General features: G+C 40.0%; 1 protein-coding gene across 1 annotated transcript in view; it reads right to left on the reverse strand.

The window, feature by feature from the left end:
- Positions 1–27,469, reverse strand: part of GLRA2 (glycine receptor alpha 2) — a 120,152-nt gene that overhangs the window by 13,831 nt on the left and 78,852 nt on the right. The window contains exon 8 of the mRNA XM_005426170.2: positions 14,445–14,594. Within this exon, the coding sequence (XP_005426227.1) occupies positions 14,445–14,594 (150 nt within the window). The remainder of the gene's footprint in view (positions 1–14,444; positions 14,595–27,469) is intronic.

Here is a 27,469-nt window from a genome sequence, read left to right on the forward strand (position 1 = left end):
GGTTACAAGTGATGTGATCTTTTCACCGTCACAGATAATACATGGCTGCTCTTTGTCTGACTTGTCAGCTCCTCACACAGAAATCCAATACTTCCCTCTTGTTACATATTCATTTCAGAAATGTGCTCTCTTGCAGGCCTGAAATGAAATAGTCTCTGTATTCCTATCTGCCAGGTTTCAAGTCTTGCCTTGTGTGGTCCCTCCTCGCCATACCATGGTTATCACATTAGCAACCCACATGAGTACTTGCAGCAAATGTAAAATCTCCTGATTGTAATTAAAATTCTGCATGCTTTCTATTAAATAACCTAAATAATTGCGCATCATAATCCATAGCTCTGCTCTTCTGCCACTCTTTTAAAATGTCTGATTACAGAGTTAATTGCTCAGGCAGGTTGTTTTTAGACTGTATAATGCATTTATAGGTTATATATCTCTGTCAAAATAAGTATTGGATTAATCTTGGCTCCTCATCTACATGTTGAGAAATTGCTTCCTCAGTCCAGACAGAAGTTAAAGTCTGGGGCAGCCTCTAAAAGGGGCTAAAGGGTGAAGGACCCCTGAGAAAGAATGAGATCCCACAAACAAAAAAGCAGGCATCTCAGTAGAAGATTGGCATGAGTTCCAAAATACTAACCTGGGTAGCTGTATTTCAGCAGCATATCTGCAGCTGTAATCTGTGTTGCTGCAGAAGGAAGGGGAAGCAAACACTGTTAGGACAGAAAGAGCCTATCACTATTTCTGTCCAGAATGGTAAATTGTTCAGAGACTTTTTTACTCACCTTTGCTCCAGAAGTACTTGCAAGTCAAAGAGAATTACAGGGTGTAAATTGTAAATACTCAGCTATGGGTCAGCACATCTACAAAAAGATATAATTCAGCTCACACTCTCCCTTAGGAGCAATCCCTGACAAATCTCTTTTAAACTCACTCCTGATATACTGGGCACTTTACAGAAGAATGTTTAACAGCACTGATTAATATTTTCAGTGACTGTAAATTGTCCAGTGCATTGCCTGGTGCTGGCTCTGCCAGCTGGCTCTCAAGGGCTCTTCTGGTCCTGTTCCCTGCCATCCTACAATTCTGTGTTTGTAGTCTGAAGAACAGAATAGAAATCAATCACTGTCCAGGCCAAACAGCTTCCTCTAAATTGTAATGCTTTAAAAATGCAAAGAGGCTAAAGTCTAAGCCTCTTTGCTTCGAAGGCTTGAAAGCTGCCAGCAGAAAAGATCCCCAGATTCATATGGTACCAATTCCTAAGACATCTTCACTCTGAAATCGAAGGCAAGGAGGGAAGACTTATAGCAGAAGAAAGGTCAAAATTTACATCCCACCATGTCATACTGATTACCCTTTGGGCACCCCTGTACCCCTGGGGTATAGTGCTTTTGGCTAAATACCTTTCTATCTCTCCTCAGATGACTAAGACCTCACCATGGGAGAATGGGGTTCATGTTTCATAGCTAAAGGAGGCAAATATTTGACAGACTCACAAGAGTCAGGTGTGGCAGCAAGAAACATACAGCAGTGACAGGAAAAAGGTGAGGTGCTGAGAACACTAGCTGGGATGCCACATGCAATAAAAATATCACTAAGCTTCACATGGGCTTCAAAAAATATTCATGAAATAGCAGCTGTTAGATCCAAATACAGCATCTGATGAAAAAGATCTGTTGTCATGATATAAGTCTGATATTCAACCCCAGCTACACAAATACTCACAAGAGAACTCACCAAAGAGGAAAGCAGTAACAGTACAGAGAAGTGTGACAAAAGCAGCAGTCTCCATGCATCAAGAAGTAAAATTCAAATAGATTATTTTTACAACAAAATAACACAATATAAGCCGCAAGGGAAAGTGAACAAAGATCAAAGAGCAAATAAGAGACAGGCAACATAAACAGGCATCCCCAGTATCTAGAAGTCAAAGAACAGCAGCATACAGCACCAGAGCATCTTAAAAGAGCTGTCATGTCTTTGGGGAAAAACATCCTTTGTGCAAACTTGAAAAAAAGGGGTATTTACATTTAGGAAGCAAGACAACATTTTCTGTGCCTGAAAAAAGCTACCCTCTCTCAACTTTTTTATTATTTTTTCTTCACGCTCCTGTCTGGTCCCTGTGAAAAAAGTACATTTTGTGTCTCCATTGCATGAACATCTAGCACAGGTAACAGTAAGGGCAGCATAATAAAAGGCCAACCCATTAGCAAAAAATATAAAACTGGCTCCACTAGAGTTCATGACAGACAAATCTAGGACATCTTCAAGACAAGGAACAAAATGTCAGTTCTCAAAGACATTTTAAAAGAGAACTGCAACAGCTAGATAATCAATTGCTTTTACATAAAGTCTAAAGCCAAGGTGAAAGTTTGGAACAGCAGCAGTGACTTAGTGTTTAATGATTTCCTTTTTAAATGTTTTTAATTATAAGAGCAAATAATCTTGTTTTCCCCATTGCTTTTTCTTCTTTGCATGGACTAAGGACCACCAGTCACCCCCCAACCACCATCTGAGAAATCTGAAATGGCAGAATGAAATTGTCTTGTTCTAAATCCCTAAAAGTGCTGATTTTGTTCCTGCTGTTGTTTGTGTAATTGTGCAAACAGAAATACATCAGGTAAGGAAAGAAAACTAGTACAACTGCCTCCCCTCCTTTATCTTTCAACCCTGCCCTCATTGCAGGCACAGCCACTGAACTCAGGGTTACTTTGCTCGTGACAAATACCCACCAAACGCTGTGGATATGCACTACAGTCTGCAAATCCATTAGTCATCCTGCTCACTTTCATCTAATACAGAGCTTTGGTCATTTCTATCTTTGGATTCACCTCACACCAGATCTTCCTCCACTTCCAATACCCTTTTCCCTCCTGGCATGCACTCCTGCTGGCTCCAGTGGCCATACATACTCCTAGTCCTACAAGTGATGCAGGCCTAATATGAACAACTCATAGCAAGTTTTAAAAAAGTATTTTAATAATTCATGAATCATCACATTGAACTGACTGCTCTATCCATAAATAGCAAAGGCTGCTCATCACGAAAATACCACCTCTGGTTTAGAAAGTCCTTGAGCTGCAAAGTCCTGGAGCCCAGGAGGATGCATCAAGGACGGATTGCTGCTGCACAGAAGCTTCCCATCAAGGCAGAGCCCTGGCCCAACACAGGACAGCCTTCTTGCAGTTTGTGATCTCCAGATGGAGCTTCCCACAGCACAGAGATGTGGCCAGCTGCTGAGCAACTGCCTCATGAATTTCAAAGCTGCACTGGCTATTTAACTCAAAAGTCTGGATGATGACCCAAATAAATGTTCCTACCAAATCCTTTCATTTTATGGCTATAATGCTGCATGTTAAGATTGAAAAGGTGACAAGTCTGTTTTTCCTAAGATATAAACCTGAAAATAAGAATCTAAATTCAATGTTATGCCTTTCCATAGACATTACTAAAACAAGTGTTTATAAGCATTTAAAAATAATCTGTAATGGAGATATATCTTATTTCTGATAAGAATCCAGTTTTATGCTGTCCATGACAAGAAATTAGACTGTTGCTAGCTAGAAAGGTAAAGCTGAAAACAGATGCTACATGAAAAACACAGTGAGTAGGTTGAAAAACAAAAAAACAGCTTTGCAAATGAGGATGAGCATCTAAGCTCATGCTTGGTAGGAAACAGATGAGAAGTAATTAAAAAAGAAGCTATATGGAGCAATAATTTTGAAAGTAGCAGATAAATTTTAAAAACCCTAATCCTCTTTAATTTTGCTTGAGAATTCATAGCTAGAAATATTGGTGAGGCTACCTGGAGTGAGAAGTATGATACCCAAATATAAGATGCTCAAAAGGAGAACCAGAATTAATAAATTCTGGAAAACTGAAGCCTGGGAATGGCAGGATATGCCAATATATGGGAAAACTGGCAATTACTAAGTAGACAGGCACAAAACAAATCCAGAGACCTCTGAGGGAAATACAGTGTAAAGCTAATGGAGGGAGAATGGTATCTAAAATAACTTTTGCGACTTCTGCATTTTGGTCTTGGACACACACACACTCACACGTGCATGTGTTCCAAAATAAATGCCTTGGAGGTATTTGTACCCCAGGAGGGACCTGTCTGATGGAAGATCAGCTATCATTATGGTCTAACAAGGAAACTGCAGTGAAATAGGTGCATAATTTGCCTCTATTCCTCCAGAAAGGATGGGGCAAGAGCTTGCAAATCTTGCAAGAAAGGCCATTGTCTTCTGGAAGAGCCACTGGAAGATTATAAGTAAAACACATATAGTCTATTAGTAGGGCAGGAGAACTACTGAACAGGAGCCCAAAGTGATTTTTCAGAAGACTTGATTATCCACTCATTGGTGCATACCCCACCCATTCTGGACATGCAATGAAACACTTGCACCAGATAAATACCCCTTCATTCATCTAACTAGGTGTGTAATGGTGAAAAAAGAGCATTAGGACCTTGAAGGACTTCCAGACAGAAGTTACCAAGGGCTGTAAAAGAGCATCACAACTGTGATGCACAACTTGTCTCTATCTCACCAGCCTGTAGTGGCATCATGCTTTATTAGACTTGCTAGAATTTCTCTTCCTGTGAGGATCAGCACACAAAAAAAGCCTAGAAGATGAAAATGCTGATGGGGCAAATGAGTAGACTTGGTGCCTGATCCCACTGAGGAAGTCAAAAAGAAAGCTGGCATAAGTTAACAGACAACAGATAGATAAATTTCATGGAAACTTTGTGTTAGAGAGTGTCAAGGCTGCTACTTGCAGATGCCTGTAAGACTTTACATCCTGAAGAAGAAATTAACAACTTTCTTTACTAGAATGGTGTGCAAGATCTCACATTTGTGCAACTCAGATGATCTCTAATGAACAGAGTTTGTGATCTCTATTCTAAAGTCACTATTCTTTTGACAGATGAAGATTACAGAGAACATGAATCTACCACCAGCAGGCTTGGGAAGGCTTAACAGAAAAGGGAATGAGTCACAGGCAAAGCACTTCCACATGACTAGCAGAAAGGGTTATATCAGAACACACATGGAGAACCACTTGAAGAGAATGAGGTGAAGCATGAAAGCAAAGGTGTCATGTCTCCTAAGAATCTTGTCATGTTACTGCAGAGAAAATAAAACCTTGGACCCTTGGTGAAAAACTTGCACTTATGCAGGTGGATTATTTGTATGTACAAATGCACACACAGTATCTATATGAAAAATTACATATAAGAGTAAGAAGTCAAATGACTTTAAGAGTTATGTCCTTGCTCAGAGAGAAGTTACTGGATCAATGCAGAAATTCACAGGTAGGATTCTGGACTTCTGGCACCTCATGTGTATTGGCAAACACAGCAGCATTTTCTGACCTTTCCAATCTATTTCTCCAGGAGCTAAAAACACTCTGACATGCTCAGTATACCAGGCATATTTAAGCAGCCACTGGAAAATGAAACTTTTCAATAGTAAGTTCTTCTTGACATTGATCCTGCTGTAGTGAAGATGTAGAGTGTTGGAAGAGCCAGTGGACAGCTCTGAGATATAGCTGGGAGTTCACAGAGAGTGGAAGTGAGTAAATTTTTAGTGACTTATGGTTTGGCTTGGCATGGAGTTTTCAGGTGCTCCCAACTCGAAATGAGTCTTTGTGAGGACTCTGGCAAGACTCAGCAACAAGTGCTCAGAATATGTAGTGTTTCAAGGTGTTTATTCCTTCCAGTGCAACTATCCCTAGCCTCCTCCTCATATTGTAGAAAAGAAAATCTCCTTCCTCACCTATCCTATCCATCTACTCCCAGGAACACGCAGTGCAAGATTAGTGTTATCCCCAACCAAAAAGAAACTCGAACAAAAACGAAACCCACAAAAACCACCAGCAATAAAACAACCAACCAACCAAACAAACAAATTAAAATATCGGGCCACAAGAGAAATACCTAAGTACAAGTTATCATATTGTAGTAAATAGCAACTTTCTCCAGCAGTGGATCAAGAGGAATAAACACATCTGATCATTAAATCAAGCCACATGTGTCAGAATCAGGCTCTGAGTGATCAGTTTGCCATAAGAAAAACTGTCAACTTGAACAGGAATGACTATAAACAGGCTGTTTTCCCTCAGGAAAAAAAAATAAAAATAACAATAAAGGTGGAGAAATAAATGGTTTCAACACCACTTTTTTAAAAGTACTGTAAAAACTGGGTTTTACTGGAACCCATGAAGTTTCTCAGACTTGAGAGAGAATGAGCTTTCAGCAGTCTGGTTAATACAATTTGGTTTTGAACAATGCCATTTGGACAACATCATTACAGAATGCTTCACAATTAATTACATTCAAATAGCAGCTTCTATCCCCTGTGGAGAAGGGGATTAATTAGGTCAGATGTAAATATGCATTTCATGGATGCTACTGAACACTTGCCCATCTCACCAGTTTCCATGTAATTTGATACAACTGGTGTAGTATGCTCTGGAGATCCACAGGGCGAGCAGGGCTGCTAGTGAGGGTAGGAATACATGGATACAGAGTGCTGGCATTCTCAGCCTGCATTATGCTTGGCTTTAACTGCTCAAACTCTTCACTCTCTTGTAAAAATACTGATTTATATTTACCAACACTGAAATATTTTTCTTTGCTGTTGAAAATAAGGTTTGGGACAGAACTCAGAACTGATATGAAGCATCACGACAGACCCCTGGCAATGATGGATGAGAAACTGCTCCCCTCCTGGTGTCCTCACTTCCTCCATTGGAACGAGGACCTGGCCATCTCAGCAGTGAGAAACCCTGACACCAAGGCCTTACTGGGTGCTGACTCTGGGCATGGAAAGAGTCAAGATAAGCTACCTACAATGAAAGAACAAAGGAACCAGTTTGGGATTAAGTTCTCCCCTCTGCTGCCTAAGCCTATATCTTGGGATTGTGATAGCTTTTCTCTCTCTATCTGGAGTCTTGGGTAGGGGCAGCTTAGGTTAACATACTCCTTCTGAAGTCTACTTTCCTTATATTTTTTTATCATTAACACATATTTGACAATTTTATCACTGCCTTTTTTCCCCCCTGTAAAATGAGGTGGGCCAGAACACATCCAATGAAAGAATCACATTTTCTAAAATAATCTGGAAAACAAAAATCTGGTGCCTGTGGTAGATGGTTCTTGAAAAGCTACTTGTTGCTTTAAAGCTTCAAAAATTAGAACACTTCCTGTCTCTTTCTAACTTCCTCTGCCCTATTTTCAGTTTGCACTCTCCCCTAGGTATAATAAGAAATAAGACATTTGCACCCAGCTGGAGAGTACCTTTCATGAGCTGGAAAACTGCAGAGTTCATTTTTGGTGTGTCTCCTGCTGTTCATGAGTAACTTCCAGGACAAACTCACTTGAGTGAAGTGCAAACTTCAGTCTCTAAGGCTTGTCAGTTCAGAGCTGATCATCTCAGCCACTGCCTGCTGGGCAGGTACAAGAGAGGACTCAGAATTTCTAAAGCAAAGTTCCACTACTGAGCAAACAAGAAAAAACTTTATCCAGTACTCCTGACTTTTCCAGTCCTACCTGTCCCATGTGGTACAGCACACAGTCACTACATCACCCCAGACTGGAAATACTGTAATATTGCTGTTATGTAGCTTAGGTCCTGTTCCTATCCTATTAAACCATGAGGAAAAATTTGTTTAAGTATTTGCAAACTGGGCAACATGAGTAATTATACTGCACCATGTCCTGCTTGCTATTTTGGTGCCATGCACGGTCCCTATGGTTTCAATATCTTTCCCCTGCCCCACAGAGTGCCACTTGTACTGCTGACCAATCCAGTGGGTATAAAAATTCATCATTCTGCAGCCTTACCTTCTCCACACCAGTTACCCACTTCTCCGGTTTCCACCCTTTCTAGATTAGCCATGATTTTCTTATTCTCATTTTCTGTGTGTTTCTTTTCTTGTTTGTTTTGTTTTTGTTTGCTGTGGCTTCTTTTTGGTTTGGTTGGTGCTCTTTGTTTGGGGTTTTTTCCCCCCAGAAATTCTAATTTTTTCTCCTGATTTTGTTCTCCTGGTTTTTCTTCTACTCTGGCACCTGGATCCCATTACTCCAGCTTGTGCACTAGCACTCTACCCACTTCAATTATTGTTTAGATATTTGGTACTTTCTCAGGAACTGGTATGACATGTTCCATAAATTGGTCTGCCTGTTGTTACATAATGTTTCATGGTTTTTTATTTGGTTTTCAGAATTTTCTCCCTTGAAATGCAATTATTCATTTTCTCTGCTGTTTCTTGGTTTGGGGCAAAAAATCCACCCCACCATAGTCCATCATCTTTTTGTGTCTGACACACTGAAACACACAAAAGACAGTAATTTGTTTAGAATTTTTAACCTTCCCTTCTCCAGTAAGGGAGGGAAAAGCTTCCATTTCACTTTCAATTACCCTTGTAAACAGGACACTATGAAACCCAATTTTTCTCTTCCACTGTTTCTTTGTCTGTGTTTGCTTTTCACTGAAAAATCTACATTTCCAGTAAACTTAGGCTCTCCATCTGGCCAGACTGCTCTTATTAGAATTTTTTTGATCCATTGCTTGGATACCACCCCCATGGCTGAATTGCTTTTCTTCTTACAGGTTGCTCTTTCTTTGGGAACTCACATCTCTAGATTTGTGCCTGGAGCTAGACTAGGGATTTATATCAAGATAATTTTCAAATTTGAGATGACGGGGTTTTTTAAATGTTTAAAGTATGTGAAGTATGTCCATTTTATAAACAATACAGATACTTCCACTGATATTAACTAGGGCCATTCTTAGCTTATTCATGCTCAATATAAAAAGACAGACAAGGACATTCAGACAAAGCCACAAAGTGACATGGCAACATGATGCAGTGAATTGTGTCTATTGTTTAACTACAGCTAAATATTCACTGCAATTGTATGTGGGACTATAACTTCAAGCTAAATGATAATTTTTTGTGTTTATCCACTACTGGATTTTTATCTACACAGTTACATTAAAGCACTAATGCAATTGCCCTGGAGAAATAAAAGTAACCACAGTATCTTGAGGGTGTTTATCTACAGCAGAAGCTACATGTGTTTTAATCCATTAAGTAAGTAAGATGTGAGAGAAAGAGAGAGAAAGAGCCATTCAGACTCAGATTCCTATTTTTCACAATGAAACTCATGTGTTTGAGCTTGTTCAGTGAGAACCAAAAATAGCTCAGCAAAAGGGCTTTCCTTGAGCACTTCCATTATTCACATGATGCGGCACCTTACATAACGCGGAGCGTACACATCCTCTGCCGAATGCGTGCACTCAGTGACAGCAGGAAAACATTCCCACCAGGGACAGCGGTGCCAAGCGCTTTAAAGGCAAAGTCAGGCTAAAAGCACTGATTTTTTTTTCTAGGGGCAAGTCTAGAAAACCTTAGAAAATTATTTGGGGGATCTGACAGAGGGATTTCAGTATGATTAAAATGATAGAGATGGTCTATAGAAGCTGGTGTAACTCAATGCATATCTCTTCTCCTCTTGAAAGGCAGAAATACTGTATTATCTCAGTCACTTTGTTTGGGCACTTGTGATATGTACTTCACCACTGGCAGCTCCATCCAAGGCCAACAGTTCTCTGAAGAATTTTACCAGGTGCTTCCAGCTTTGCTTAGAGAGTTATCCTTTGCTTCTGTAATCACACTTAGTCCCAGTCCCAGCTCTTTCATTTGAAAACACCATTTGTGACCCCTTTGCTAATCTGCATGCATATGAACCCCCTTGGTTGCAGCATTGTTATTTGTATTGCTCTGTGTGCCCTGCACATGGCATTAAACCTGTCACATCTTCCTGCTGCACAGTTCTTCATTCAAGCTATAGCGTATTGCTTTTAACACTAATGGTCCCAAACTTAACCCCTAGTCTTGGTCACAGTGGTAACCATCACACATATAATTTAGGAAGTCATCTTTGAGATGATGATGTGAATACTAGTGTACCGTGACTCATTTTGACTACTGATCATATAAAATAATAATTATTGTTTTCATAAAAGGATGATTGAACCTGAGTAAAGAGTTCTGCTTCCCTGGAAACCCATCATTTTGAAAACTAAGAAATAATGTTTAATTATTAAAAAAGCATATTTTAAAAATATTTTCTTTCAAGTGAGCTGGCACCATAAAAATGTAGATTTTAATATAATGTAACTTCACTACATTGTCAGTACCATTAGACTCCTGGCTTCTGCAGCCTGTAATCTATTGTACCATGATATACAAGAAATTGGCAATCATTTCTTGTAGCAATCAAATATTCAATACAAGTTTATTTACACTGATGGGTGTATTTAACTTGAGCAGAAAGACTACATGAACCTTTAGGACAAACTTTGAATGCTTCCTTCAAGAGAAACTGTATGGGGAAGACAGAATAAAGCACTGACAACCTGAGGATATAGGGATTTTGTGCATGTGGAAGATGCCAACAGGTTCTGATAAAACTGTCTTTTCAAATGGTTCATCTGTATTACAATTTCTGGACGATCAACAATACAAGCCAGACTTTTCCTGGAAAAATATTAACAATCTGATGCTTGATTTAGGAGATTTGACGGTCTCTTAAGATGTCTGCTCAGACTAACTGGTTGCAGGAGGGTTGCAGCACTAAGAACAAGACCCAGCACAGACAATAATAAAAGCAGTGCCAGAGATACAGGCTTACAAAACTAAGAACAGGTATTTCTTGTTCTGTAAATGAAGGTACAAATCCAGGAATTGTGGCTAGATGTGCTTCAGCACCTTTTTCCTCTTCCTAGATTAGCACTGAGTGATGCAGTATAGATACTCAACCACACCCTTACACTGTCTGCTCTTGACTAGGACTTTCACATTTGCATTCAACACAAGCTTTGGTTCAGTGAGCAATACCTCAACAAATCCAGTTCCCTGCTTGTAAGGCTCCTTGTGGCACCACAGGCTCTGCTCCTACGTTCTCTTCTGTGCATAAACATCCTTCTCTTGAGCAGAAAGCTGCAACCATGGTAGCATTGCTCCAGAAACCTCTGCCTTGCTACATCTCCTCTGTTGACCTTCAAGTGTGCATCGGTTATGTGATGGGAGTTCTCCAGGGGAAAACAATACCCGAGCAGCTCCAGCTCTTAGGGCTCTGCAGCAAAAGCGCTGCAGCAACACGGCCCCTCTGAGTACTGCCCTGGCTGTCTGTGTAATGCACGATATTCTAAAGGAGAGGAGAGGTTTCTGCAAGCTTCCCTAAAGGAAGGGATAACCACAACTTACACAAACTTTAGCTGGACTACCAGCACTTTGTAATTGGTGAGATATGCAGCACTGAGTACTTACCTGGACTTCTTTTGTAACTGTATGCATCAGCTTTTCAGTGGCAGCATACTAACACTGGTCATATCTCCTAGAGAGCCCCTGATTTTTTTCTTTTTATATTCAGTTTTTGTATATGTGTAAATATGATTAGTTCTACAATAGAAAGTATCCAGAAATTAAGGCTCTCTTCTACTGCTTGATGATGTAGCTCTGAAAGTGAATGATTTATTGCATTGTAAACCCTCTATCTTAATTTTGCTGTGTAATATGAACCGTGGGTTTTGCTTTGATTTTGGAAGCTACTAAGTCCCTTTACAGTGTACAAAATTCACTGAATTCATCTGCATTTTATAATAACATGACTTTACAGAGCTTGATCAAAGTTGGAAGCCCTTTACAGCTCAAGACTGGCTCAGACAGTGTTTTTGTTCTGGGAAATCAAGTCCTGAAAGATTAAAACCCCAGTCCCATTTTATTTAAATGAACACATTTCATCCCTCAGCTACTAGTAGCAAGCAGTGAGCTGCACACTAAGCTTGTTTCTTTCTCCATCATTGATTTTATTGCCTCCACAACTCACCCCTAATCTGGATGTATCAGCTGCTATCACATTGCTTTTGATCTACTATGTTACACTGCATAAAAGATTTCAACTTCATGGCTCTTCTCCAAGCAAATAAAAAGAAACCAAGGAAATACTTTTTTCATTCACAGCTATTCATACTTCACTAAGCAGAGCTGGGGACATCACGATGAGGAAGGCTGCAGGTTGACAGTTCAGGAGTAAATACCACAGCAACAAAAATGCATTTTGTTATACATACCACATTCTGTTGGAACACGCTTATCTGAAAGATGACACAATGTGGGATTTACTGTCTCAAGGCATTTCCTGTGGCCCTCTTCCCCCACCCCATTCACTCTACCTTTACACAGGACCAAGCTGCTGAATATGCATGCACTTTCCTTAAGAGGTTTGGAATAGGGGTGGCATATCCCAGCCACAGTAAAAAGCAAGCATAAGGCTGGGCCATAAGAATGTACAACATGAAACTGCTGTTCATGCTGGGGACAGCGCTGTGTATTTTGCGGGGGCATTTAGCAAAGAGAAGGCAAGAGACTACTAGTGATGCCAACCAAAATGGTCCATTTTGCTGATTTATGGCATCGTTGCACGTACTAAAACTCTCTTGCTTTCTCTTTCTCACTACAGCTTTACCCTCAAACTTGAATTGCCGATCTGATTCACTGTCCCGTAAGCTGATGACTCTTTGCTCCGCAAGCCATTCATGCGCCGCATGGACTCAACGCTCTCATTCCCAACAGCCACAGTCTGTGCCTGTCCCCAGAGTGTCAGCATAGATAGCAGCAGCAAGAATAGGAATACCACAGCAGCAGCATGATGACACACACACACACAACAGGCAAAGAGAAGAATGGCTTGGTTAGAGAAGACCATCATGCAAAACAATGAGAATCACTTTCAAGGCAAAATAAACTGAGAAAATCGTGAGAGACAAAATTAAGTACAGAGGTGCAGAAAATACTTCCTAAAGAAACTGCCTTAGTAACGCTGTTCCCTATTCTGAAATTTGCGCAAGCAGATTCATAGAAAAAAAGCAAGCCTATGCAAATGGATAGGTCTCGCTTACTCAGCTGCATATTTCCTTGTATTTAATTATGCTGTTACCTATTTTGCAAAGAATCTGTACACCACGTGGCTTAGGATAAACACAAGTCTTCTGATGATTTGGTTTTAAATAACTTTCTTTCACAGTCACCAAAATAAAAGCTTTCAAAGCAGATGAATGACTACTACCAAAATCTCATAAACTTGAGTAATGTCATTGGATCCTGTTACTTACCAAGGATGGCTACTTGTTCACAAAAACAGATCTTGCATCCAAAAATGAAATTACAGATGCCATACAGAAGCTTCTGCTGCTGCCATGCTGGGTTTGAAAACAAAGGCTTCCGGTGGCAGTGTGTGTGGCCTGTAGACAGGCAAGCAGCTCTGCTCTCTCCTGTAATCTAATCTTCACTGGAATCTCAATTCATCTGACAATAATATTAAACTAGAGAACAGCTTTCTTCCCAGAGTATCCATCAAATATTACATTAGCTACAGAACATTTATTAGACAGACCTGTCAAAACACAAATGCCCTGTGCCATTGTTGTCATCCTTCTTGTGAAGGAAACCATTATTTGTGGCTTGACGCATTCGTGCAGCTCAAGCAAATATTTACTTCACCTAGCAAATATATATGTAGAGTTTATAGTTCCAGATTCTCTAGACATGTGAATGATCATGACTCGAATAAAACTCAATTTAATGTCTACTCTTGCCTTCCCATTTACTGGAAAAAAAACAACAAAACAACCCAGAACAGATGGACAGTCTTCCTAAAATTACTTCTAGACTGACATCTAGGTTACAAACAATCCCTTCTTCTACATGTCAGTCTCTGGAATAAAATTCTGTGATAATGACACTCACAAAGAAGTCTTTTGCTAAAAATTTGAAGTTTGCGTCGGAGGCAAACTGCGAAATGACAGAAGCCAGAGAGGAAATTCTCCTAATCCTTCTCCTTTTTTAAAATGGCCATGTTTCCTGGTTTCAGCTGGGAAAGACACCAGCTGCTGGTGGTGTAAAAGTAAGGGCAGAACTGCAGATCATTGCAATGGGCTATCCTAGGGAACCTCCTGTTTTAGCATAGCTAGGGCAGCACTAGAAAAGACAGATCTCAGGCATGTTCTGATGACAGCACACCTGGATAATATCATTCCTCTATCTGTGTCATTGCATCCAACGGTTCCTTATCCACTGGTGCTGCCACGCAGTAGCACAGTATTTGCAGAGGTCCAGCTGCCTCAGTAGTCGCATGAAGAGAAGAAAATTCTTGGAATTGGTGACCAATTAGTGACATTTGTCAATAACTTAATATACTGCAAATAAACCCAGCAGCCAATTATGAGCTCTTTATCAAGGAGTAAATCACTCAAAAGGAAACTTTAGAAAAAGACTCTCCTGCAAGGGCAGGAAGTGAGGTAGGAAATCAGCTGCACATGAGCAGGGCTGTCAGAGCACAATCAGCCGCCCCAGGTAAAGAGCAGCTGTACCTTGTTTTGTCTTCTTTGCCTTCTCCGGAGCCTCAGGAACTCCTTGTGCTGCCGTGAAACGAAGTTGACTGCTGCATATTCCAGCAAAGCAGCAAAGACAAAGAGTAGACACACAGCCATCCAAATGTCGATAGCTTTTACATAGGAGACCTAGAAAGAAATAGGACACAGCATATTATATTTCAAACTACTTCCTAAGCTGAAGATATCGATATGAAAAAATAAACATCTTTTTTTGCACAGCATGAGTTCCATAAGGTGGGCTTTTCTTGTTCTGTGTTTTGATTTTTTAATTCATTGGCTGATTAAAAATACATAATTCCACTATTAATGAAAATGAGTGTCCACAAAGAATACACAAATGAACAATTGCCTTTAGGGAAAGATTGGGGTTACTTTAACAAAATACAAGTGTTCTTAGAGTCACAACCAAAGTTTGGAAAAAAGAATACAAATATAAGATATGATAAAAAACCCTACTGAAAAACAATGCAAGAAAGTTTATAGGTTTCACCTTTTAAAATTTTTATGAACCAATTACCATAATGCTTAATTAGCTATATTTGGTATCCACAATCTCAAAGTAAACTCAGGGTATTTCTATTGTATGGGCTAATACAACTTTACCAACTAAATATTCCATCCTAGTTGCTTAACACCTTTACCCAACATCTCTAAAAGAAAAATAAATCTTCACAGATATTATCTACTAAAAATACCCAAATACCAGCTGCCTCTGTTGTAGTAAAAATCTATTCTGCTTTGAAATGACTGATCCACAATAAAATCAGATATATTACAGCACTGCAATATCACAAAATGTTTATCATATTAGCCACACTGGACTAAACAGTAGCAAATTAATGAGCTACACACTATGCATATCAAAGGTGCATTCTCCATAGGTGTTTGGTCTCTGTCTTTCTTTGTAGTCTTGCAGTTTTTAAGCAGAGATCTCATGATTAGGTAACAGCAGGTTGTCCCTTTTGTTTATCAGGTATTACCTCCTGAGTGGAATTACAATGATCTACTTAATGTCTACAATGTACATGTGAGCTAGTTGCATAAACTACTTTGACATAAATAAATCAAGGAATGAAGAACAATGGGCATATCGAGGATGCAAGGCATTTGAACTGTTTTACCTGTCTTCTCTACAATATTAATAACACCCAAATAGAGTTTCTTCTTCTTCATGTCTGTAAGGAGGAGCTTAGAACACCTCTGTAGGCAGAGGCACCCAGGGTGTTACATAGTTGTCTAAATAACAACATCACAAATTGATACATTAGGTACGTAGTATCCATGTGCTAATTCAGCAGAGCACAAAGCTTCAGTATCTCACGTCAACCAGCGCCTTGGAGATGCCTCAGATACTCAAGGTCACCTCAGTTTGACAGAGACCCATGGCACCCCCATACAGATGAATCAAGATAAGCAAAATGGATTGTACCTAAACCCTGAAATATTATAAACATTTAGATAATAACCTGCAGGCAAAGCATTTCATTGCAGCCAAAACATATAGTGGTCTGAAAAGGCAGCAGAAAAGGATGTTGTGTTCCTGACACTCATGTTAAGGAGACCAAATCTCCACCCTGGAAAACTCCACTTCTGTCCTTTTGCATACTATTCAAAATGACCTCACTCTTTTGGCTGGACAGTCATTCTGTTATGGAAGGAATCACACCTCTAGGTGTGAATTGCACCTCTAGGTGCAAATAGGTTTTGCTCCTATTTGCCATCTGATTGAATAGCATCATTTTTCAAAGTCCATAAAAGATCTTTTTGTTAATGTCATATGGAATATACTGCACTCTTGCTTCAGCAAGCAATATGAGCAGAGGAACTGCCATTTAAAGCACAACAGAAAGGATGCAGAGCTTCATCCTGCAGATCCTGAACATTGAGAATGACATTTTAGAGGAGCCAAGCACTGTTATTCAGCCTGCATCAGAGGAACATGCCTTTCAGCAGCAATAGTGCAGCTCCACGTGGCAATGCCCACCATGCAGCTCACACAGGCTGCCATGTAGCAGGCTGAGGTGACACCATGAATCTGTGCTTTTCAATTAGATGCACAGCAGGCATGCAATTCACTCTCCCACATATAAAAAAATTGTACAATTTACATTTTTACTGAGCAGCTGTGAAAACCAGAGAAAACTCAACAGTGTCCCAGATGCTCTGTGCCACAGGCTGAGGCACAGTAGGAATCAAATCACTGTAATTTGTGTAAAATGCAGCTGAGATTAGGTTGTTTGCTGCTTTCCTTGAAGGGGCAGTTTGTTTCCTTTACAAACGCCCTTAGGAGATGTATTAAACATGAATAAACAGCTGGACTGTGCTGTCAGAGATGGCACAATACAGGTAGCTGAAGTCAGAAGAATCAGCATTTCTGACTGTGCAAATCCTGTCCTGGTGGGCCTAAAGCAGGGAAGGCAAAATGATAAAGGAAACCCTGAGTTAGTCGTCCTGCCACTTACACTGTGCTACCATAAATGGCATCCCCATAGCTGCTGAGCCAGCTGGATTATTTTAACTTCAGCCCGCTGGGCTGGAATCAGAGAATCACGATATCCTTGGCAGATACATAGCTTGTTCTATTGTTTGGTCAGGGCCACACCATGGCACAGCTTTAAATGAGAAAACAGAAAGCAATTGCTTCCAGCACCACATTAAAAATAAATAAAAGGCGAAATCCTGCAATGAGTAAAAGTTGGCACCTTTGTTTTCAAATTAATTTATTTAGTTTACCTATGAATCCTCAGTATATACAGATTGTGCTGCTCAAAGCCTAAAAACCTATGGAATTTTCTGACATGCTCATAGAAGCTGGAGTCTGCAAAACTGAGTAAATCATGAAAGCCTAGACACACTCATTGCTCAGCCAGGTTCTTCCATCAAACTCAAAATGAATGTTATCAGCTGAAGGGTTTCCCCCCAGATCATAGTAAATCATTAAAACTCCTATGTTTGTTCAACTTAAAGGCTTATAGCATCGGCTTTGATAGGGACTCATCACACAGTATTCTCTCTCCAGCTTCCTTAACTACCATGTCCATGCTTCATGCTCCATACTCACTGCTGAGTACAGGTAGGACAGCGCAGATTGATTTTTTGTTGGAGGTTTCTTCTCACCTAACTTAAAAAGCACTGTGGAGGATTTTTTTTCAATTAATGTTAAGAAACAAGTCATTTTAGGACAAAATTCTTCTAAGTGGAACATAGATAGTCAAATAAGCTGTACCCTAAAAATGCCAGTCTCTCATTTTTGACCAAGACTGGAGTTTTGGAAGGCAATTTCAGGTATACATGTATATTTGATATACACTAACTTTGGCTAGATAAAGCCTATGATTTATTTCTGTTAGCCAGTACCTTGATGTAATCCTAATCAGAGTAGAGCAGAATAACAGAAATGACCCCACATGAGCCTTATGTAATAGAGAGTGTTACCTAAGCATTTGCCACCTTTCCCATAATTTCACTTGCAGCACAGAATCCGGCAACAATACAAATTCCAAGCTGACATTATTAAGTTAGCATGCATAAAATAAAAATAAGTGGGGTTATTTCAAAGGCAGACCTTGTAAAACTTCCACTGAAAAGCCTGTAACATTGACAGTACACTGTCTCCATTTACTATAAAATAATTTTAGAAGTGGATATTTGGAAATTCTGCCTTGTTCAGTGTTATCATGTTCAGAAAGCTCAATAAGATTTTCTTGTCCTTTACTTTCTTTAAATAGCTGCTCCATTTTTTACTGCATGTTGCCAAGCTTCCTCCCTAATGCTGTTTGGGAGGAGGGGATTTAATGGCTCCCACCAATAAAACCATAAATTGTATCAATTATTCAGATGCTTTGTACATGTTTTAGGGCCAGCTAATGAGGGAACTTTTTCCGAATTAGAGCTGTCTGCATCAAGAGCCAAGTGTGGTAAGGCTAAGTATAGTAAATGTGACAGAGCTGCTTCTTTCCCTTCATAATTTTCCTCATTTGTTATTTGGCCATGCCCACTGGATAAAAAAAGACCAGCTTGTTCTCCATACACTGCTGTAGCATCACTGGCCCCAGCGAAGTTCCTGGAAATGAAAGTACAAGGAGACTTACACTGTTGGTGAAGGACTTGAGGGGATTAAACCTTTCACTTCTCAAATTGTTTTTATTTTGTCACCATGACTCTCCCAGAGCTCTCGTGTGTCACCAGCAGAGTGAAGAACGCCTTCGTGGAGAGAATCCAGGGGAAAACATGGCCATGGGTCCTGCAGCTCAGTAGCTGTCATTTGTTGACATTTTTGAATCAACCCAAATGTGAGCTCTGTTTTTGCTACAATGCCAGTCTCATGAGAATCCAGACAACTGCTTTAACTCTCTGATTCTGTCAAATGAGTGTAAAGTGGAATAAAGACACATCCATCCACTCCCAGGGTTCTGCACTGTGAAAATAACTTCCACATGCAGTGAAAGGTACACAGTTTGTGTTAAAAAACATAAATTCACTTATTTTGGTAGGTAGAACCTTATGAAAAAATAGCTTTTACTTGTGATATGAAGTCACAAACCTCTATTTTTACACAATGCCATATTCTAGGCAAGGTTTTTCAAAGAATAAAATTTTCAGCTACCGTGAAATCTTACAATTTGAAGTTAACTTCTCCCATGCATAAAAAGAAACTCTTGGAGAAAAAGGTTCCAAAGAATTTTCCAGACTGGAAACGTGGAAATAGAACAAAGTATCATTTTAAATCAAAATTGAAACAAAAGTTACTTTAAATGAAAAGTGGGCAATTTTCAAAACAAAACAAGAAACATGAAATGTTTATTTTAACCGGGGTGAAAAAAATACTACTACCCTCCCTCTGTTATTCAGATTCCATATGAAAGTGTCCACCTTGCTCAGCAGGGATTCACAAGTTGTTCCAGCCACCCAAAATTGCCCTTTTTTTTTTGTGAATAAACTATTCATCCAAATGTTTTTGCTCTATTTCTATTGCTGGTTCTGCCAAGTCATGAGATGCTACACCTCCCACTCACTGCTGATGCAGAAATAAATGCTGACTGCATTCAAGCCAGGAAATGTATGGGAAATATTTATGGTTTGTTTTTCCTTCCAAGATGAAGGGAAATTTTCTTCAAGTCTCTGAAGAAGATCAGAGAGTTAAGGAATTTCCAAAGATGTTCAGAGAGCCCCCTGGGCAGGGGGCCAGAGGAGGTGATCAAACAGGCAAGTAACAAAATTCACTAGTAGGCCTACTAGCTATTTTTGCTGTGCTAACCAGGCCAAGATGCCAAAAATACAGGCCTGGTTTGTGAGTGGTCACAGCTACCTCTGTGCCAGTTCTAACCAATTCCCTCTGAAGAGAGAAAGCAAAATGCTCCCCAACTTCAGAGTGGGGCTGGAGCCCAAGAAACTGCAGGAATTAAAAAAAAAAAATAAAAGAGTAAACCTCTCTTCCATGTAAAGCCACTTCAGAAAAGCAATAAAATATTTCTTTTTTAGCATGGACAGAATCTATTGACACATTTTGATCTTCCTTCCCAAATGGTGTATTTCCACCTTTGAAAAACGCAATACCATGAATACAAAATCAGTTTGCAGATCGGTGAAGCCAATACTGCTTGGGCCTTTTTCCCAAGGCCATATGAAGTATTGGCATACTCATCATGTGTCATTTTGTGCAATCATATGGTGTAGTTGCCTTGTCTTTCCTATTTGTGAGAATTCATTCTTTCTGTAGAGTAAATTTAAGACAGGATGCACTTCATCCTGTTTGAGCAGGGATCTTGGACCAGATGACCCACTGTGGTCCCTTCCAATCTTACCCATTTTGTGATTCTGTGATTCAAAGACCCTCAGTTTCTCTAAAACTAGTATGGCTATTTTGCAGACAAAGAAAAAGAAGTCTGAATGATAGCTTAAGGCACTTTTTCTAACAGAGCAGGTTACAGCTGAGAAAACAAAGGCTTGTGATTTGGACAGAAAATGGTGCTGGTGCTCACCTTGGGAGCAAACTGTGAGATTTTCTTGTGCATTGATGATACAGGAACAGGCTGACCTCTGTCAATAAGCACCAAATAACACTAAATGAAATTATAACCAGGGTCAAAATCCCACTTTTACAAATTGATAGTCAACTGCTTGTTGTAACACCCCTAAGATGACAATAATGTCTGGAAATGTCTTGTATCTTCAGGAGTTCAAGCCCAGCTCAGACCACTGCAGAAATAGTTAACAAAGTATAGAACTGAAATGGTAAATTATTTGGAAACTGGAGGTTCTGGTGGTCCCACCCAAGACCTGTGTTGAGTTCATGCCTTGTAAACCACGATAGAGTGGAACTGAGATTGAGCAGACCCTTAGCCCCCAGTGGAAACAGATTGAAACTATAGAAAAATGAGAGGGGAAAAGTGAAATTTTCTCTGCTCATTATTTATTATGACTTTGGCATGTATCAGGGCACTGCTGACTTTTCTCATTGCCCTGATCCTGAGCAACACTGGGGAGGAACAGGCTGGGGACACCTCTCCCACCAGCTCAGACACATCTTTAGCATCATGTGTAAAGAGCAATTTGTGCCTCTTGCAACTCTTCAGCCTGGTTGTGTCTCTCTGCCCTCTTGGTGAAAAGATTATGGCTGAGCTGGCCAACAAGTACATGCTCTGCAGGAGTGTTGGAGACCAAAAGGCCCCTGACACCACCCAAAGCCATGAGCAGAGGCAGCACTGTCTGGTCAGACTTCAGAGAAGCCAGCAACATCCACAGAATGTGCCTGAGCTGCCACAGGAATAAACCTGCAACACCAAACATCAGCTTCTCATCACCTGTATTCTGCACAGCTTTGCTCTTTTCCTTGGTCTCACTTTATATGTTTAGTCTTCTTCTGTCTTCAAGAAATTGATCTTGAATAAGCATTTACAACCATTTGATTAAGTATTGTTTTTTCCCTTGAAAACCAACCAGACTTCCAATAAAGCTTTCTACAGTCAAAGGGAAAAGAAATATTCCTGCCCCACAAAACCTCACAAAAACCCCACAGAAACCTTAGGATTCTGTGCTCACACAGTCCCCACAGGTAACCACAGCTTTACCATCTTAGCACTACTCAGTGCCCTTCATTTGGCTTGTAAATACAGCAAGCTGATATTGGCAGAAATAAAATAAATAATAACAATATTTGTAATGGTTCTTGTGTATGAACCAAAGTAAGTAATCAACAGATTGGTGCAGCCATGGTGATCAGTTTACAAAGGTGACAAATAAGGATTGATGTCTCTGCTACAAGGAAGCAGCTTCTTATTGCTAAGTAATTGAAAGGCATTTATCACACAGAAACACCCCCACACATGAGCTGAGCTCAGTGCAAATTGAGAATTATACGTGGCTGCATTAAGATACTGGTGAAAACACATCCTGTCAGCCTTTGCAGATAGCTGACAATGTCAGTCTTGGGTCTTGTTTACAACAAGATGATTTTGCTTTTCCTTCCCAGTGAAATCAACAGATAGTATTTCTTTAATGTCATTAAATGCTCACTTGAATATTTGGACTCTAAGTGGTAAATTTTTCAGTAGATGAGAGGTTGGATAAAAACAATCACTAAGGAGAAAAAACTGAGAAAGATTGCATGTTTGCAAGCAAGAACCAGTGGTCTGATCTTTGAACATGTCATTAAATTCATAAAGAGAGTCAAATGCTTATATTGACCAAAGAAGCATTTATATTTAAGATTCATTGAAATCAGGATTCAGTGTGGTATGTATCTGAGCACAGCAGAGTGCATACTTCTGTAAGGCCAGCTTTCCTGCTGTGATCATGCTTTTCTGAATTTTTTTTGTTAACTCAGCTTTAGAAAACTCTTTTTATTTGTAGATCCAAAAGTTCTTTAGTTGCCTCAGGTGAAAAGTAATCTTCATTCAGCTCAGCCACAGCCATGCAGGTTCAGTTATTACCTCTGCCATTCAGTTAGGAAGAATTGCACCAAATTGCATTATTCACTGACCTTTGAAGAGTTAACTGACTCAGTGCATGACTGTTATCAAATAAGAAGTCAGGATTTCATTTTTGTAGCAATAGGAACAAATCTCTTCCCTCCAAGTAAAGCAGGTAAGGACCACAGAAGTGGAGTATGGCAGGGAAGCTACTGTGATCAATTCTAAGATCATGTGCAGCTATACATACAGGCTCAGGTGTTATTTCTTCATTGGATAGCATAAAAATTGTGTTAAATCTCACCTGACTTCAGAACATTCTACAACACCTTCTCTGGGCTGTATTTCCTGTTGTGGTCACAACTAAGTGAACCACTAAAAGTGATCCAATGCACTGAACCAAACAACAAAACACTAAAAATATAAGAGCATGCCTATGGCTTTTTTTCCTCCACTTTTGGTCTCTGCTGTTTGTGAAAAGAGAGTTAATTTTCTAATTCTTCTCTAAGATCATACTCCTAAATTCTGGATTTCCTAGGATTTTCAGCAACGTAATCTGGTGGGAAAAAGCATATGTTTATTTTTATGACTGCCAGTCTCTCTAGATTAGAGATGGGTAAATCAGAGTAAGTCTTTGGTCAGGGAAAATTGCCTTATCAATAATAAATACTAGATTAGACTAAAAAAAACCCTGAGAATGGATGGGTCATTACATTACTCAGTAACTCCACATGCTTCTTTCTTGACTATTACTTGATCAGTTGCTTACTATTACTGAGACACTTATCATTCTTATCTAGCATATCTTCTGGCTCTGGATTCTGAATTGCTTCTTTCAGCTGACTCAGCTGGAAAGGGAAAAAATGCTTTATATTTGGATATTTTAAGCAATTTGTAATTGACAACGATGGTAGCATAAATAGATCTGTACATACAGTCTATGAAAATTCTTTTGTCTTTTTATATTTCTTCTCTTTCTATTTTTGAAAAAAAGTTTTAAAATTAAAAATAAAAACATCTGTAAAAAAAGATCTTGAAGCTGAGTTAATGTCAAAGAAAACAGGCTCTGGCAGGATAACATGGTCCAATTCCAATTGTAAGCATGAGTGAGTCACATTTCATGTACAGTAAAGCACTTAAGGAAATGCAGAATTGAAAGAGGATGTATAATGGGAATAATAGAATATGGTGAAGGTGAGAATGTACGTTAAAAGAAATTGATGGTCTGAATATTAATAAACACAAAGAAAGAAAATGGGATAAAGAGGGCAGGTTAGAGGAAAGGAAACGGAATGCAGATAAAGGGGAATGAGCAGCAGCATTTAGCAAGATTCATGCAAAGATTTCTTTTTTTAATTTAACTGAATCAGTTTCCATATCCTAGAGGGATCGGCACTGCCACGTTAATGTAAATGTGCCCATCACACACCCAAATTAGCTGGAGCCTGTGGCCTGAGGACCTGGAATCAGTACTGCCTGTGGTGGAACACAGGTTGCATGCCCAGACCCCTGTCTTTCACCTCACCTGGGATGGTGGAGGAAGCTGAGTGATCCATACTTTCCCTTGGACTCCTCCAACCAAGCGCCTGCCTGACCCACTCTTGGGTCCCACTAACCAGCTACAGACCAGCCACCTGCACCACCTCTTTTGGAGAAAGCTCTGGGCCTGAGGGCTCCTGGAGCACCAGGCTTTGTGGTGCACAGACCTGCACAGTTTGAAACTACTGGCCTGTACCTTCTTCCCTGTTTTTCCTATTCATATTCTCTGGAATGTAGTGATCTTTTTATCCTCTTCTCTCTAGTACTTCTTAATCAAGATCTCTCTGTCCTTTCCAGACAGAGATGTCTGATCAATTGATATTGTTAAGTAAATTATGCTTTCAATCCCTTTGTGGAAGACCAGCCCTTGGGAAAAACCTGCAGAGGAGCTCGTTATTGCAGGCTCCCTTTTGTGCTCATGTGGAACCAGCAGGAACACCTGCAAGGACTCACAAGGCTACTTAAGCACAGAAGAGACAGAGCCACCTTTCATACTCATTTTCTGATGCAGATTTTGATTATGCTAATAACTTGATGGGCTGCTGCGCAATTGTCTCCTCAGTGATTCAAAAGACAAAACCAAAACTGCTGATTTAGAATAAAAATTGGTTTTCTCAAATCCTGAACCTTTCCTTCCAAGCAGAGTCTTGTACTAAGGTTTTGTTTGCAGTTATCATGTTTTTCATACAATTTCATTTTCACCTGAGCTATAAATCTGAGAATTTTCTGACTCATACTGTAATGTTAAACTGTCTCCAGGACTCTGATACCAAGAGCTTTGCTCAAAACAGTGTCATCACACGTTTCACTCAGGCTGAGTGAAATCATTTTGAGTCACAATAGTTAGGAACTCAGTACAAATATATAATCAAAGCAATAACTAAGAACACCATCGCTTCTCACTGAAAGATGTTTGTGCAGAAGCCTTTTAGCCATGCACTCTCATGTATGGAGCACATCTACATTCCCTTCTGAACTTAACTTTGAGCAAAAGTACTGGACTTTCATAACAGGAAAATACTTTTCTGAAGTTTATTTGATTGCTTAGCCCCATGGCCAGTGTTTACTCCTCCGAGCTGCTCTTTTTTCCTCATCCCTTCTCTAAAGCTACGGGGACTACACTGGTTCTGCAGTCTGCAGCTGTAGTTAAAGCAGCCAGAGACTCTCCTAGGAGCCCCACAACCCTGAGCACCAGCAGCACCCCCAGCACTCAGTGCCAGGGACAGGGGCACTCTGGAGCACACGTGGAGAGCTCTTTGAAGGACAGCACAGGCGCCTCTCAGACAGACTGCTGGATGGCCCTCGAGGTTCAGAGCACTGCAGCACAAGGAAAGGGAGTGGTTTTTATGCCAGTCTGATACCACGGCTCAAGGCTTGTTGAACTCTGTTGCTCTGTGGCAAGCAAAATCTTGCTGCCAGAATGACTTCATGGTACTGACAGATGAATGTTCACCTTATGAAAAGGCTGGAGACAACCAGGAGGGGGCTAACAATCCTGGAGGGAGCTACTGAGGATATCACCACTGCTCAGTGAAGAGTGACAGTGAAGATTGCTCATCTGTGCAGGAAGTAAGGACCAGACAACTTCTGGTTTTCTTATTCCTATTTGCAAATGTATAGGGTCTTGCATATGATGTGTTGGGTTACATTCTTGCTACAAGAATGGCATTATAAGCGATGGCATAGTCTCTTTACTTCTCTTTGTGTGTGGTTGTGTGTGTATGCCTGGCTTGTGTCATATACTGTGTCTGTAAAACAGTAAATAGATGAGGTTGAACAATCTACAAGGAAGAGAGATTTCTGCATCCTTGGGGAAGTGCTAATCCTACTCAAACAGAGAAGGCTCAAAAGCCTTAATGATATGGGATCTGGAGAAACTGCACTGAGAAACTCTCACAGATGATGACCAAAATAATTTCCCAAAAGCCCAGAGGGGACAAAACTGAGTTTTCTGCCACTTAAAATCACTGGGATGGCTGTAATTGAGGACATGGTAGGTGGAAGGAGAGCTGTGCATGAACTGTTGCGCTCCTGCTTAGTCTTATCTAGTTGCTCTGACTTTTGTTCATTTAAAAAAAAATTAAATAAAAATTCTTGTTTTATTCATGTTCTGATGAAACATGGCTAATTTTTAAATTCAGCTAAAACTTTTTATCCCTTGTGGCACCCCATTGTGAGAAGAAGGTAAAGGGACATCCACTTCAAAGCTCTGGCTTGGGATTGTCCCTCTTGCAAAGTCACAGACCTGGTTCCCCAGAGCTGTTTTCTGCTGTCCCTCCATTTTGGGGACACCTGGCACAGTCACTGCAGGAGCCCAAGCTCCCCAGGCTGGGCACAGCACGTGTCAGAGGTGGGAGAGGAAGGGAAAAATGGAACAGTTTTTCTGATTCTCAGGCAATTCTGGCATGCTCAGCTGACTTGTGTAACTTAAAAGAAGCTGCAAAACCGAGTCAGCCTACGCAAGAGAAGAAAACAGCCTACATATAAATAACAACCTATATAGCTTTCCCCCTGTCAGTTCCATAAGTAGATGGAGAAGAACAAAGCTTTGAAGTGAGTCATGTTACCCCCCACCCCACCCCCAGTCTCTCTCTCTCTTAAAGTTCTAAGGAAGCTCAGAAAGCACGTTGGTCAGAATTTTAAGTCATGAAGATCAGGGTCAAACTCTAACTCTTTCAGGAGATTTTAATGAACTGCCTAAACCAGGAATTCTATCTGCTTAATTGGAAATGAACATGTATCTTTCCTGAATCATTCTGTGGGCATTTGCCTTACTGGTAAGTCTAGGGTAATGGTAGCTCACCACCAGGTTTCTTCCCAGCACTAAATATTCTTACAGCATTGTAAGAATGCGATGTTCCTGCTACTAACTTAGATGTAGGAATTCACACCTACATCATTTATATCCACATGGTCATTACAACCTCCATTTCCATTATGATTCAGCACATGTTACACAGATTTGACTCCTTTTAGATCTAAAGAAGAGTCTGCTGGTCCTGTACAGAAGCCTGGATTGTATTGTCATGTTACCCAGTATTCACATTCAGCATAAATAAACAAATCTTTTGAAAAATCCTACCACTTAATAACTCTAACCTCACTATCAAGTTTCTGAGGAGAGTCACACATGGCTAGAAATACAAAGAGACACACTTCATATTATATTTAAGAGCTCTCTTTCAGTTTGATAAGTTATTAATAGATGTCAGAAATTTCATTTACACTTACTCCATCATGTTAGAGCTATGGGGAAGTACTTGCCTGGCTGGTGAACCCTGTTACATGTTTCTCACATGAAATGACATTTAATCAGTTGCAATTATGGTGGCAATAGAAAATTAAACAAACAAAAGAAAATTAGAGAACTGTTTTGCATGGAACATCACAAGTTAGCAGAGAGTAGATTGCATCTAATGAGACTCAAAGACTAAGGAGTATTTCAAATTACAAGTATTTCAAAAAGGGAGTATTTCTCTGCCTCTTTCCTCTGAAAGATCTTAATGATGAGTCTTTTAAAGAAGATAATCTGCCTGCTTCTCAATGAGTATG

Source organism: Geospiza fortis, unplaced genomic scaffold, assembly GCF_000277835.1.
Source record: "Geospiza fortis unplaced genomic scaffold, GeoFor_1.0 scaffold285, whole genome shotgun sequence".
NCBI classification, from domain to species: Eukaryota; Metazoa; Chordata; class Aves; order Passeriformes; family Thraupidae; genus Geospiza; species Geospiza fortis.